The following is a 13,915-nucleotide window of genomic DNA, read 5'->3' as shown; positions in this document are numbered from 1 at the left end:
CCACCCCCCCCCCCTCGCCCCCCTTCCCCCTCCACTTCGTTCTCTGGGGCTTCTGGAAAAAATGTGGAAGAGAAAAAAGGAGTCGGATAGCATCATCGAGTCAGGGCTTTGTCTCGTCTTTCTCCACCTAACGCCGACGCCATCGACAAGGCCAACATCGCAACCGTGCCGTAATAGCATCGCACCATCACGAGTTTCCTCAGCCAAGAGCTGAAGTGCAAATTGTGGCCCCTCTCTAAAAATCTAAAAGCCGACAGCGACCCCCTGTGGCTCATGGCTCTTCGTCGAGGCCTCATCTGGCGCTTCGTCCGTCGGCGATAGATCCGCGGCAACCCCAGAGCCAGAAGCGCAAGCAACCAGGAGCACCAGCCACCCACCCTCAGAAGCAAAGTGAATCCACAAAGACGCCGTCGTAGTCATGACATCCTTCGAGAAGCATTGGAAAGGGGAAGGAGAAAAAAAAATGGTCTTTTCATCAATGAATGGAGTCGCCTCCGATCCAGTCCTCATTCGGTGAGTGCTCGCAAAGTCGAGGTATCTCTGGAGAAGAGGTACAAACGCGGTACTTTTCACAAGCTTCGTTTTAGCTCCAAAAGGGCTACCTGGCTCAAGAGATGTGATGCTATCTCGCCGCTTACCCCCAGATCTTCCAGCACGTTGTGCTACGGGCACACCCCCTCTACCTCGCCCCCCCTGTTGCCTTACCCTGCTCCCCCTTGCAGTCCCTTGCTTTGCCTCCCTCCCTCACCTTTCAGTCCCGGGCCAGCCCTGCGCCAGGAACTGCTTCGGTGGAGGTGCAGGTAGGGGGGAGGTTTGTCCACGTCTTGAGGTACTGTCACTGGGTAGTCAAGGTAGTCCAGCCAGGTAGGTTCGAGGTGAAAGGATGGAACACGGCCATTTGGCGGGCTTTTACGGCGTCCAAAGCTCCGCTGCCGCCTATCGACGAGACGCAAATGCGAATGCGCGAGCTTGCTCTGCTTTATTTGCCTTGGCATAACAGTCCGCATGCTGGGGCTGGAAAGCTGAAGCTGAAGCAGCGTTGCGCAGTTGCAGGATGCAGACGTAGGGACAGAGGCAAAAGAAGCAGGCGCACGAGGTATTGTTGCGTGTTGCGTTGTGTCTACGGCTCACTGGGTTGCATCGCAGGCGCACATCCCCTCCACCATAATACACCGACTTGTCCGCAAACCCCCCCTTTCTTGATGCCGTGTCGGTTGTTTCTCGTCCCGCGTCAGGCGAGTCTGCAGCCTCTCTCTGTCTTTCGACCGTCTTTCGACTGTCATTCGATTCTCAGTACCGATGGCTTGAGCCACCTGTCGACATAGTCGCATCTGCGATCTGGAATTTCATTCTGTTACAAGTCTTGGAAGATCGCTGGCTGACGCCGATCTCCGATGCCCACGAAAGGAACCTGACCTGGTAGATGAATCACACACCATGGGGCGCGACATTCTGAACGGAAGGTCGGGGCCATGAAGCATCAACTGTAAACGATACCGCTGATTCGCCCTCATCTGTACACACACGTCAATTTGTCGATGAGCAAGTCGTCAAAGCTGCTAACGGACGGTATCCCAGGGCTGGCGAATGAGGACGAGTGGTCGCTGAAATTTTCGCCACCTCGAACCCGTTTTGGTTCGTGCTTGTAGTCCAATCTGTGAGGGTCCCCCGTCTGCCATCTTCCTCCAGATCACCAGCGGAAAGGGCGGGTTTGCGGGGAATGAGGGGAGGGCTTGCTGTTGGACCACAATCTCAGCGGACAGACGTCAGGGTCGTCATGATCAGCTTTCCCCCGGACCAAGCTAGACCTGGGGCGGCGTGCACGACTCGCCACGGGCGTGCGCTCTGATTGCGCGAATGTTGCCCATGATTGAAGATTGAAGTTGGTCATTTCAAGTTTTCCCCCCCCGTGTTTACCGATAGGTACTCCGCCGCTTGCTGGAGACAGGAGGATCGCGCGTTCTCGGCCGTTCTACCTTTCTTTGCTGCCTTGCCTTCTTTCCTGCGCCATGTTCTGCATGTGGAGAGAAGGCAACAGCAGCATTCCTTCGAACGGGTTGCATCCCCACCACTGCCTCCCGTCCCTCCAATCCGTGAATCTTAGCTCTCAGCCTGCGTTCGAACCGGTCAGGACTTCGGCCAGAGCAATGCATGCATCCTCCGAGGAGTACTATGCAGTTGGCCAAAGTCAGGGGCGCCCACACTCCCTGATGGGGAGGAGCATGGCATGCGGCCGCTTCACCGGTTTGTCCCTCGTTGACGTTCCATTGCCGGCGCCGCACGGCATGCATCTACGGAGAACCAGGGGGGGAGGACTGTCTCCTTGTATCAGGACGGCGGCACAGCCTCCTGACAATGGTGGCCTCGTCCAACTTCCCACCAAACTCAGATGGCGTTCGCTTACCCCTGCCCTGAGGAGAAGAGATACGAGGATGAGGGGGGGGAAGGGGGGTAAGTTGAGGACCTGCAGCGCGGAAACGCAGGCCATGCTTCCCCGAACTGGGCGGCATCACTATCTGCTCTGCAGGTTCGTCTCAATTTGAGCCTCGCGGAGCGGGAGCCTCCTTGGGGCATCCCCCAAACGCTGGGGGTGGTTCCCAACATGGGGGAACAGGGGGCGGGATTCGGTTGACTTAGCCGGAGTTCAATGACGAAGTCCCCCCCCCCCCCCCCGCCTTTCGGCCTCTTCTTCTTTTTCTTCTTCCGTCCTTCTTGCGGAGACCGGTCTGGAACGTCGTGAGGCTCTTTATGATCCAGATCCTGATTTTTGATGTGGTTTCGATGACTGTGGTGTGCTGTTTCAGGAGCGAATCCTCCCTATCCTGTTGGGCTGCGCAGCAGGGCGGATATGTCGGTTCGGCCCTCGGAGCCGACACGAGCATCTCGACAGATCGGCCGGTCGCATCACTGCTGCTGACGGATCGACGGGCGTTGAGATGGATCTACAGTGACATGAGCCGGCGCTGTTCTCCGAGAATTCACTCAGGAACCATACTATGGAATAATGAGACGAAGGATCTGTGTGTTCAGATTCAGCCAAGATTGACCTCGAAGATCTGCCGTTTCTTATGCTTTGGGTCTTGAGGTTGCACCCGCCGGACGCAGAGATGCCCGAAGACCACCTATAACGCCGGTCTTGCATAGACAGTCGCAACATTTAGATGAAAGAAAGACTTCCTATCAGGCCTTACTTCGGAGGGGGGACGCGTTTAACCATAGTTGGTCAATGAACTGAGCCCTCTGCCCCCGAGTCACATTACCCAGGTGGGAGAATCTGGGAGCACAGCCCATATTACTGCCGAAATAAGAGACCCCATGAATGCTATAGAGTTTGCTATGACTTTGTAAACAGATAGGCGTTTGGTGGCCTTTGTCGGAGGAAGCTGTCTCGATCCGTCTCAGCCATGTTGAACATGTAAATTTGCTTAGACAGGTACATTGATATCTCGACTTGGATGATGAGAATGATTCCTAATCTCATCATTCTCGTGGTATGAACGATAGCATCATGTTCTTGAACTCCGACAGACATGTTTGTAATGAGTTTGTGCCCGCTTCTCACCCAGCCCACCCATTATGAAAAGATGACCATACAAGATGCTGATATGGACAGAATCACCAATGTCGATACCATAGGACCAAGTACGATTGAAGATTTGCCTTGCAGCTGATCAGGATGACGCACGAGGACGTGGGCGGGCCACAACCATGCTGTCGCGGGCAGCCTCCGTGTTGCCAGCTCTCCGCACAGCCATGGACGTGTAGAAGGAGGGATCGTTGGCAGCCACGACGGCCCTCGTATAGCGATAGGTCTCGAAGCACTCCATGATGGCCTGGTCAACGGTCTGGGTATCTTTTACGATGCCCGTGTTGAGCACGGCCTTGATCAGATCCTCGACGCCCTCAAACTCGGCCTGGTTGATGCGGTAGCGGTCGGGCAAGCCAGAGTTGTGAAGCATGGCGAGCATGCCGGCGATGACCGTGTTGACGCCGGCCAAGATGGTGATGGGGATGCCACTCTGGAAAGCCATGGCGCCGACGCCGGTGAGGGCAGCGCCGACGAAGAGCTGCATCATCATGCCGGCCCAGCGGAGGAAGGCAACGGCGTGGAAGTAGAACAGATACTTGCGGCGCAAGGCAGCGACGTCCTTGTAGAGGCCGCTTGGCAGTCTGCGGCGGGGTTTGAACCAGGACATTGACGTTGGAGGATAGAGGGGTGTCTGGTCCTCGAGGTCCATATCTGCCCCGACGGCTCGGGCGAAGATGGCTCGCTCGGAGGGGGTCAGGAAGCGGTAACGAACGTGTTTGCGTTGTGGCTTGCTGAGCAGGCTGGGGGTGCTGCTCGAAGGGTTGGGCAGAGGGTCTGGTCGTGGCAGAGGTGCGTTGTCGGACATGAAGGGCAATAGTTGGAGGTTCCGAGACACAAAAGGTGGTGGATAGACGTGGACGAATGACTCTCGTGGTTTCGATGTTTTTCACGGAGGCCACAGCGATGAAGATCAAGAAGAAATACAGAGTCAAGCTGGGTGTTGGTCTTTGGACAATCTCGTGCTAGCAATTGCAGTCAAGTCATGCGTTCACTCGTTCCTTCCTTCTCCTTATCAGGTTTCTCTCGAGGCAGGTAGGCTCCCGCCTTCTCGGGGTGAGCCTTCTACAAAGTCATCGGACGCTGCGGTAGGGCGCTCTGATGTTTGTGCACGTGTGACACGACTCTTTCAAGCCTACCATATGAATTGTGATTGGAAACGAGGGACAGCCCAGCGAAGTAGGTTTTGATGGTAATTGACTGGATGCTTCAGTGTAACATTCAGTGATACAGGTGCCTTGTCAGGTTGCGTGGTTGACTTCCAATCCCAATTTGGCCGTAATGCGTACCTCGGTGTCGAAAAGCTCCCATGTGGTTGAACAGACTATCAACAAAAAGAGACTAGTCGGCTCCTTTCTACTCTTGACATTGTCATCACTTGCTTACTGATTTGAACGCCGTGATATGTGCCGGAGAGGAGGAGGGGCAGGCATGAAGGTTGTTTCTGTTACAAAGGCAATTTATCAAATAATAGGTACGAGAAGGCACTCAAAAAGTCCGAGACTCTTCCTCGTAGACAGCTAGCGTTTGAAGCTTTCCCGCACAGCAAGCGTTGGATTCATGAGTATCCAGCATGTGCATGCAAATAAACTTTTTGACCCCAAGTCCAGAATGCTACGAGGAAATGAACAGCAGAATTGTAAGAAGGCCCCATCGAAGCCATGGAACAGGGGCCTGGTTAGGGGTTAGGGACTACGAGAACGCGTGAATATGGTTGAGAGCCCTTCTAGCTGCGGAGGGCCAGAATTCAGATGTATTTTACCCCCAAACCTATCATATATTGCCTGCGGACCTAGTGCGAAAGACACAGCTAAAACCACGCTCTGATAAGAATCATGAGATGATTCTAGGAAGAGGCCAAGAAGAAGATTGGCAAAAGTGATCAGGCAATGATGAGGCTCCAATGTCGCACAATTATTAGTGTTGGCAAGTGAAGATTACACGTCTTCTGGCCAAACGTAGCATTGGAGACCACTTTGAGATATGCCAGAGTTCTTCTGCGGGCCAAGCCAACTACTGATAGTAACCAGCGGTCTAACGGGGCATCGAATCGTGGAAGAGTCCAAACATATCCAAAGCGACTATGGCGGTCGAAAGAGGCAGCATAGAAGTTGTAGCGAGCAGTCTCGTCATGCTGCAATATCATGTGGTAGCCTACTTAGGTACCTCAACGAGAGTGGCTGTGTCTCCAGCGCTCAACCAACACGTTAAAACGTCTGCGGGTGATTGGCCATGGCCTTGGTCAAGTTGGCTGCTGAAGACCTTTCAGTGGCCGAGGGCATGCGGTCGGTTGGTTACATGGCATGATGCACCGCTGCCCGCTGACTTTGGCTCAGCCTCCATAGGATTTCATAAAAAAGCTGGGGTCCAGCTCGTCGATCCTAGCCTTGTCAATGTCGTTTCTCGTTATTCACCTCACTTGATCTGTCAATAGATTCCCGAACGGTTCTGCAATCAACAGAAAGACATGGCAGATCCGCTTTCGATCACGGCTAGCGTGATAGGGGTTGTCACGGCTGGTTTCGCCATATCTTCGAGCCTGTACCACATTGTCGATTCGTTCAAAGAGGCTCCGAAGGAGATACATGCCTTCGCCTCAGACATTGATTTGACATCAACAATGCTGCAAAGCGTCTGCGAACTCATCGACCTGCACAGAAGTCTTTACAAAGCCCACCTGCTTAACGTTATAAAAGATCTGCGTTGGCGCTTCAAGCAAATTCAAGATGTCATTGCCAAATGCCCACAGCCAGGGCATAAGTCCCTTCTTTCTCGATTCAGATTTCTTTTCATGAACCACAAAATCACGGGTCAGATGAAGAAGCTAGAAGGAGTCAAGCACACGATGAGCCTGACGCTGTCAATTGCTCAACTGGCCGAGAATTACCAGTAAGCCCATGCGTTATTGAATGGCACAGAATTAGTGTCCTAATGGAGACTGAAACCTTTCCAGAGCACCATACTCGCACGCGTCGCTCAGAGCTCTGCGCCTAAAAGCCATGATCACCATTGAAAGGTCCCGAAGAGCCGTCTCGCAGCTCATGGACACTCTGTTTCAACCGCAGATAGAGGCTGTCCAGCAACAGCAGATCGCCCACGATGAAAGACCGCAGGCGATGGCCACATGGATGTCACTGATGCTGTCAGCGCCAAACATACCTCTGGATCGCCGGTTGCCGAGTAATGAGATTGGGCAGATTGCCAGACAAAATGAGCGAGCAGTTGAGATTCACAACAAGCCAGGGCTTCGACCGAAACCGATGGAGGGCCTGGAAGTAACGGCAACCAGATTCTCGGCCCAAGATATTGACAAAAGGGCCCTCGAAGAACTCCATCTCGATTGGCAGACTTCTGCTGATAATGTGAGTGTTGGCCACGCGTAGCCATTCACCATCTCTGTGTACAGTCCGTAAGCCCGGTGCATCAGCAGCTGACCTCTTCCTTCTCTTATCCAGTCTACCGTGCTTGTCACGAAAGACAAAAGACCACTGAATGAGTTCGAAGTAGATATGGTTGCTGGGACCAGCATAGTTATCCAGGCTACATCTAACCCGGACTGGCACGTCATGAACACACCTTTTATGAGCTTGGGACGCAAAGCGTTGGCGCATCGCTTGATAGAAGATTGGACGACATTCGATATCAGGGTGTTTTCTGATGACACAGACGGTAATAATCATTTACATCCCGAAACTCATGTTAACGAGGTTCGAGGTGGCGACGATGACTCAATCTTCACAAGCTCATCTGATGAGTATGTGAATCAGTACTTATATTCGCCAGCCTTGGGCCTCGGAAGTGAGCTCAGAGTTCGCAGTGGGCCATCCAAGAACATCCACTGGCGCTTTTCGCAACCAACAGTCGAGACCCAATGGGCCGATCCATGCGAGCCGTTCCGTTCCCGCGGGAGCACGGCCACCTTTACCTGACGACCTGGCTTCATTCTACAGTAATATGAGTTCATCGCCACGGCCGGCAGAGGGACGGAGAATCTTCCCTTATAGACCAACTCAGGTCCCGGAGGTTAGTCAATACGCTTACGCCAACCCACCGCCCCAGCATCACCACAGTTTCGCCAGTCTCTATGACGAAGCACCACGCAATCCAGTGCGCGAAAGGCACCCACTGTATATGAGGGATACATGGCGACCCGACGTAAGAGAGTTTGATTCGATACCACACCCCGGTTCGAGTCCCTATGACGATCGGACATATGGATCACGACCAACTCAAGATTATTGTACAGCCGTCGACAACGCGCGACATTCTGAGGCCCCATCAATGTTTGCTAACCCAGGCCAGTACCGCATCTGCCTTCTTCTTCAACTGTTCCACGCCCCCCTGTTCCTCATCCATGGCATACTCCCGGAAGTTGGCCAGCCAATGCTGCGAATTATCATGAGCCTCCGATCTATCAAATAACGAAGCCTTTGAAAAAGCACGACCGAGCAGTATGCACGCGAGAACCTTGCCATCAAAGTACAGGCCTGTAACTGTATCATCTGACCAAGGATATAGCTCAGATTATCTCGCCCCCGATCAAGGATACAACTCCGACGACGTTGCAGACGATGGCGCAGGCGGATTTGGACAAGCCGGCCCAAGGGGGACGATCGACCAAGTTGAATTATTCGAAGTCGAGTCTGTAGACTCACGACTGAGAGAACTAGACAGTATTTCCGAACCCGCGAAGAAGTCTGATGTTGGAGAGCCTCATCATCTTACAGAGCAGATGGTGAAGAGGCCAGTACAGGAACCGCTCCCAAGCAAAGCAACTACAGACAATGATTGCCCGTCATCGACTTCAGATACTGCACACGTTTTCGCGATTCACCCCGAAGAGGCAAGCACAGGAAAGCAAGACGGAAGGGACATCAGGGCTCTGTCACTGAGAAGACCCATGCCGTCACCCACAGCTCAGAAGCCGACTACCAGGGCGCGAGCAGTCAGGCGACTCACCGCTCAGATAGAAGAAGCGAACGGAAATTCAAACACCAGTGACTCTGAGGAGTCCATGTCGACCGTCGAGCCGCAGCTGCCACCAGTCATGGATGCACCAGCACCCAATCACGGGAGCCTCGTGCCAGTCTCGACAGCATGGCGAGGCGTAGTATCCCCCGTCCGGCCACATCTTGTCCCCGTTTACGTCAGGGGCAACGGTAAGCGGCCATATTTTCCTGGTACTTTTGCAGGCTTGGAATGCCGTACCTGCACACCTGTCTCACGTTGTCTAATGCTTTTCCGTAGAATTAGGACAAACTTGGTATGCAGGACCGGAGCGTGTGTATGTTGAGCAGTTTTCATCGGAATACCTGCCTTGCGGCACTGACTGCTGCTCGGGTGGTCTCCACGGCCAAGAAAGACAATATCTTCTCATCAGCACCGACTGGGTCAGCTTGGAGGCCCTAGAGTACCACGGCTTCAAGTACAAAGTCGCGTGGCAGCATTGCCTCTGTCTCAATCCGGACCTGAGATACGTAGGTCGACCGGATGGCTCTGCAGAGATTATCGAACTGACGAGCATGCCAGGACGATGTATTGACCTTGTTTAACTTCAGCTGGCATCTCCGCCAGGTGCACGTTTCTCCTGGAAGTCGTGATGTTTTCGTGGTGGAGTCAGGAACGTGATTGAGACCGCCTTCCTGATGGGCGCGCGGCAGAATAACGCCCCACTGAAATTTCATCGACGGCTTCACCTGCCCTTGGCCACCTGCCCTTGAGCTTTCCAGGTCGAGGCAACCAAAAGAGCGTCGAAAACCCTCACTAGCGGCCCATCCCCATTCTCACTGCATGTATCTTCTAACCCTGTGTCGTTCTTTCCATCGAAGCTCAAATCGCTTCAAGCTCCCGCGCGCCGCCTCGCCTGCAGCGCTCTTGTCATCCCTGAGTTCCATCTCACGCAGGAGTCATCTCATCAACCACGACGTCCATCACCCCAGCAAGCTCAGACTGGCCAGGGGCATCACCATGGCGTCTGCAGACCAAGGGGGCGCGCAGAAGGCCGGTGGCGGCGGGGATTCGGTCACGTATGACGGCAAGGAGTACGATGTCATCCAGGAGGGCATGGCGAGGATACTTGTGCCTGGAGGCATGGAGGAGAACAAGGACAAGAACGCCCAGCAGGTCTTCTACAACCCCATCCAGCAATTCAACCGCGATCTCTCTGTGCTTGCCATCAAGGCATACGGCGAAGAGGTCATTGCCAACCGCAAGGGGCATCCCGCGGCGAAGCGCCTCGACAACAAGGAGAAGAAGAGACGACGTGGCGACGAGAACGATGGCAACGACCGCCCTGCCAAGGTCCAAGTATCCGAGGGCGAGGGCGAGGGCGATGCCGAGGTGACGATCACAAAAACCAGCGACGCAGCCGCTGCGCCTGCGCCTGCGACGGCCGCCGAGACGGAAGGCAACGGGAGTACCGAGGAGCCAAGAAAGCCCGAGCCCCAGCCTCGCTTCACCATTCTCGATGCGCTGTCAGCCTCGGGCCTGCGCGCTCTCCGCTACTCGCACGAGCTGCCCTTTGTCACGTCGGTGACGGCGAACGACCTGACGAAATCGGCCGCCGAGTCGATCCAGCTCAACGTCAAGCACAACGGCCTCGAGGACAAGATTGTCGTCAACCACGACGATGCCATCGCGCACATGTACCGGCGCATCGCCGATGACCTCTCCAACAGGGACAGCCGCGGACGGCCCGGCACCAAGAACAAGTACGACGTCATCGACCTGGACCCCTACGGCACGGCGGCCCCCTTTATCGACGCGGCGCTCCAGGCCGTGCGTGACGACGGCGGCCTGCTCTGCGTCACGTGCACCGACGGCAGCCACTGGGCGGGCCACTGCTACGCGGAGCGGAGCTTCGCGCTGTACGGTGCCGTCCCGGTCAAGGGCATGCACTCGCACGAGGCGGGCCTGCGGCTGATCCTGCACACGCTGGCGTCGACGGCGGCGCGCCACGGGCTGCACGTCGAGCCGCTGCTGTCGCTGTCGATAGACTTTTACTGCCGGCTCTGGGTGCGTGTGACGAAGAGCGCCAACGCCATCAGCTTCCTCGGCGGCAAGACCATGGTGGCGTACCAGTGCTCGGGGTGCACGGCGTGGGAGACGCAGTCCCTGGTGCGGACGCGGCCCGAGCCCAAGAAGAAGGGCGGGCACTTTTTCAAGCACAGCCTCGCCAAGGGCCCGCCGACGGACGGCGCGTGCCGGCACTGCGGCTCGGCGCAGCACGTGGCGGGCCCCATGTACGGCGGCGCCATCCACGACCAGGGCTTCGTACGGCGCGTGCTCGACCTGCTGCCGACGGCGGACCCGGGCGTCTACGGCACGCTGCCGCGCATCGAGGGCATGCTGACGACGGCGCTCGAGGAGTACCTGCCGGGGCCGGAGCCGGCGGGGGACGTGGACGCCAAGGAGGCGGCGCTCGCGCGCGTCGACAGCAGCCCGTTCTTCGTCATGCCGTCCAAGCTGGCGGGCGTCATCAACGCGCAGCAGGTGCCGGACAACATGTTCCGCGGCGCGCTCAAGCACCTCGGCTACCGCGTCACGCGCAGCCACTGCCGGCCCGGCAGCATCAAGACGGACGCGCCGTGGGACACGATCTGGTTCATCATGCGCGAGTGGGTGCGGCAGAAGGCGCCGGTCAAGACGGAGAGGATCCGGCCGACCATGCCGGCGTACCGACTCTTGGGGCTCGACAAGGAGGCTGCGGTGGCTGCAGAGGAAGCTGCGGTGCCTGCCGCCGACGCTGGGATGTCTGTCGAAGACGCAGGCGAGGACACGATCGTGACGCAGGTGGAGAGCACGGCGAGACGGTCCGACGAGGCGGCGGCGCAGGACACGCACATGGGCGATGCCAGCGAGGCGGCACTGACAGAGGCCGACCTCCGCAAGACGCTCGTGTTCGACGATGCGCTCATCAGGCTGGGCAGGGCCAGGGACAACAGGAAACTCGTGCGCTACCAGCTGAACCCGCGCGAGAACTGGGGGCCCATGACGAGGGCCAAGGGAAAATGAGATGGAGGGCTCGTGGAAGCAGCAGGTTTTGAGCCAGTGCAGTGAGCAAATGCGAAGTCGAAGAATGAAAATGCTGTCTACCCTATTCGTGAGGCTCGATGCCGACGTGAAGGTAAGTGATTGAGATTGAGGGCAGCAGTGATGCTGAGCACGTCTGTAAGCACGTCTGAAGTCAGTCAGCGTCCAGCTGTTCCATTCCCTCGCAGCATTCAGGTCATCTCCATCCAGCCAGTATCACCAGCCTCACCAATATAGTACATGAATATATGCATGGCCTCGGTGTCGGGTTTTATCCAAAGGCAGGTTCCATCTCGATAACGTTCATCAAGAACCCCAACCTTTCGAGCCAGCCATACTCCTAGGTCCTCTAATTATCCCAGGGTACATCCTTGGCCTCGTTGGTGGATGCAGATGCAGGAGATGCCTATCGTTAGCATTGTGCGAGCTTGGGGTCCATGATGAACCCAAGGGACCTAGTACCGTAAGGTAAGGTATGTTGCCTTACCACCGTGAGGTAAGGTATGTCACCTTAGCTACCTACCTAGGTACATTAGAACGATGATTTATGGAGTTTGGGTGGCTCTATGGAGTCTCGGTGGCTCCTGTGTGCTGCGTTCCCTGGCAGACGGTGGAAGGAGCCTTCGTGGGTGCGCAGGTGCCTTCCTTCAGGGCATTGTACAGGGAGCAGGCACCATGGACAGGCACCATGGACAGGCAGCAGGCACCATGAGCTCGCACTTGCAGCAGGCACCAGGCACCATGAGCTCGCACTTGCAACAGGCACCAGCAACAGGCACAGGCACAGGCACTGGCACAGACACTGGCACAGGCACTGGCACCAGCACATCACCCAACAACAGACATGGAATCGCAAAGGATAATGGAAATAACGCAATTGCGGACCGCAATGCTTCATCGTCACGGCTCGTCGCACGACCCTCCTTACGTGAGAATATAAGACCGAGGCAGCAGTCGACCTTGCAGCCCTGGGCGAGCCGAGTGACGCCCGCCACGACCGACAGTCAGCACGACGGAATCACCGGCAACGTCCTCCTACAAAAACCTGGCGATAGCCTCGTCGAGCATCGAGCATCGACTCTCCTCCCGCCCACCATCTCTCACTCGTCTTCGGCATCCTCATCTTCATTCAACATCATGTCATCACCCTCTGTGCCTCAGGTCCTCTACGAGACGCCCATCGCACTCGGTGTCGTCGTCGAAGAGGGACATGTCGTGTTCGACACCAACGACACGCGGCAGCGCATCCCCGTCGAGGAAATCATCGCCATCTTCCCAGCCCGCATCGCCGTCGACGCTGCGGCGCCGCGCTACATCCTCGTCCACCTTCACGAAGATGCAGCCAGCACAGACACCCCCTACCGCATCGCCAGCTTCGTCGCCGACACCCTGCCACGAGAGCTTCTCGACCAACATCTGGTCTCGTCGTGGCCACGCCACCTTCACCGAGACAGGGACATCCACGTCGTCGTCTCCACGGGTTCTGGCCTCGGCATGGCATCCACCTTCTGGACCCTGGCACTCCAGCCCCTCCTCCGTTTCCTGCTCGACAAGGTCTACGACGCCGACGACGACGCCGACGACGACGCCGACGGGGGCCATGACGGCTACCACCTGCTCGTCACTAAGACGGCGCAGTGCGTCAAGGACTTTGCCAAAACCCGCTGGGCCGCCCGCCCTGCAGCGCCTCTCACCACCACCACCACCACCACCACAGCAGCGTCACCACGAAGCGAGACCATCATCCTCCTCAGCGGCGACGGCGGCATCGTCGACCTCCTCAACGGCACAACCTCGCCCTCGCCACCCCCCGGCCCGCGACCCTCCCTCGTCCTCGTCCCCCTCGGCACGGCCAACGCCCTCTTCCACTCCCTCCACAAGCCCCTCTACGCCCTGCCGCAAAGCCCCTCGCCCCTCGTCCTCGCCCTGCGCACCCTGGCCCGCGGCACGCCCGCCCCGCTGCCCTCCTTCCTGGCCTCGTTTCCCCAGGGCGCGACCCTCGTGAGCAGCGACCCCTCGACCGCCGTCGCGCCCCCGATCGCGAGTCTCCACGGCGCCATCGTCGCCAGCTACGGCTTCCACGCCCAGCTCGTCTGGGAATCCGACACGCCCGCCTACCGCGCCCACGGCGCCGCCCGCTTCGGCATGGTCGCTGCCGCCCTGCTCGCCGAGTCGCACGCCTACCTGGCTGACGTCGACGGCGCCCCCGCCCCGGCCGCCGGTGCCGCTGGCGGAGGCGATGGCATCTTGTGCTACTTGCTCGCGAACCCTCGTGTCGAGCCACGAGCGCACCTTTAC

The 13,915-nt window shown here is 57.0% G+C and overlaps 4 protein-coding genes across 4 annotated transcripts in view; 2 read left to right on the top strand and 2 right to left on the bottom strand.

Annotated features, from left to right (window-relative positions):
- Window positions 1–3,671: 3,671 nt before the first annotated feature.
- On the bottom strand, window positions 3,672–4,394 carry VDAG_00584 (uncharacterized protein; the record flags this gene model as incomplete). Its single annotated transcript, XM_009651961.1, has 1 exon — window positions 3,672–4,394. The coding sequence occupies one exon, from the start codon at window positions 4,392–4,394 to the stop codon at window positions 3,672–3,674; it is 723 nt and encodes a 240-aa protein (XP_009650256.1).
- Window positions 4,395–6,377: 1,983 nt separating this feature from the next.
- VDAG_00583 (uncharacterized protein) lies at window positions 6,378–7,515 on the top strand (the record flags this gene model as incomplete). Its single annotated transcript, XM_009651960.1, has 3 exons — window positions 6,378–6,475; window positions 6,540–6,948; window positions 7,042–7,515. The coding sequence occupies 3 exons, from the start codon at window positions 6,378–6,380 to the stop codon at window positions 7,513–7,515; spliced, it is 981 nt and encodes a 326-aa protein (XP_009650255.1).
- A 1,085-nt stretch (window positions 7,516–8,600) lies between these two features.
- VDAG_00582 (N2,N2-dimethylguanosine tRNA methyltransferase) lies at window positions 8,601–11,599 on the top strand (the record flags this gene model as incomplete). The annotated part of the gene is made up of 3 exons (XM_009651959.1): window positions 8,601–8,745; window positions 8,858–9,063; window positions 9,431–11,599. The coding sequence occupies 3 exons, from the start codon at window positions 8,601–8,603 to the stop codon at window positions 11,597–11,599; spliced, it is 2,520 nt and encodes an 839-aa protein (XP_009650254.1).
- Window positions 11,600–12,264: 665 nt separating this feature from the next.
- The window catches only part of VDAG_00581 (ATP-binding cassette sub-family F member 3), a gene marked incomplete at both ends in the record, with an annotated part of 5,950 nt that continues 4,299 nt past the window's right edge, over window positions 12,265–13,915 (bottom strand). The window contains 3 exons of the mRNA XM_009651958.1: window positions 12,265–12,585; window positions 12,788–13,241; window positions 13,344–13,876. Coding sequence (XP_009650253.1) covers window positions 12,265–12,585; window positions 12,788–13,241; window positions 13,344–13,876 — 1,308 coding nt within the window. The remainder of the gene's footprint in view (window positions 12,586–12,787; window positions 13,242–13,343; window positions 13,877–13,915) is intronic.

The sequence above is a fragment of the Verticillium dahliae genome, genomic scaffold, assembly GCF_000150675.1.
Source record: "Verticillium dahliae VdLs.17 supercont1.1 genomic scaffold, whole genome shotgun sequence".
In the NCBI taxonomy this organism is placed as follows: Eukaryota; Fungi; Ascomycota; class Sordariomycetes; order Glomerellales; family Plectosphaerellaceae; genus Verticillium; species Verticillium dahliae.
Note: the sequence above shows the minus strand (reverse complement) of the source record. Positions and strands in the feature narration are given on the sequence as shown.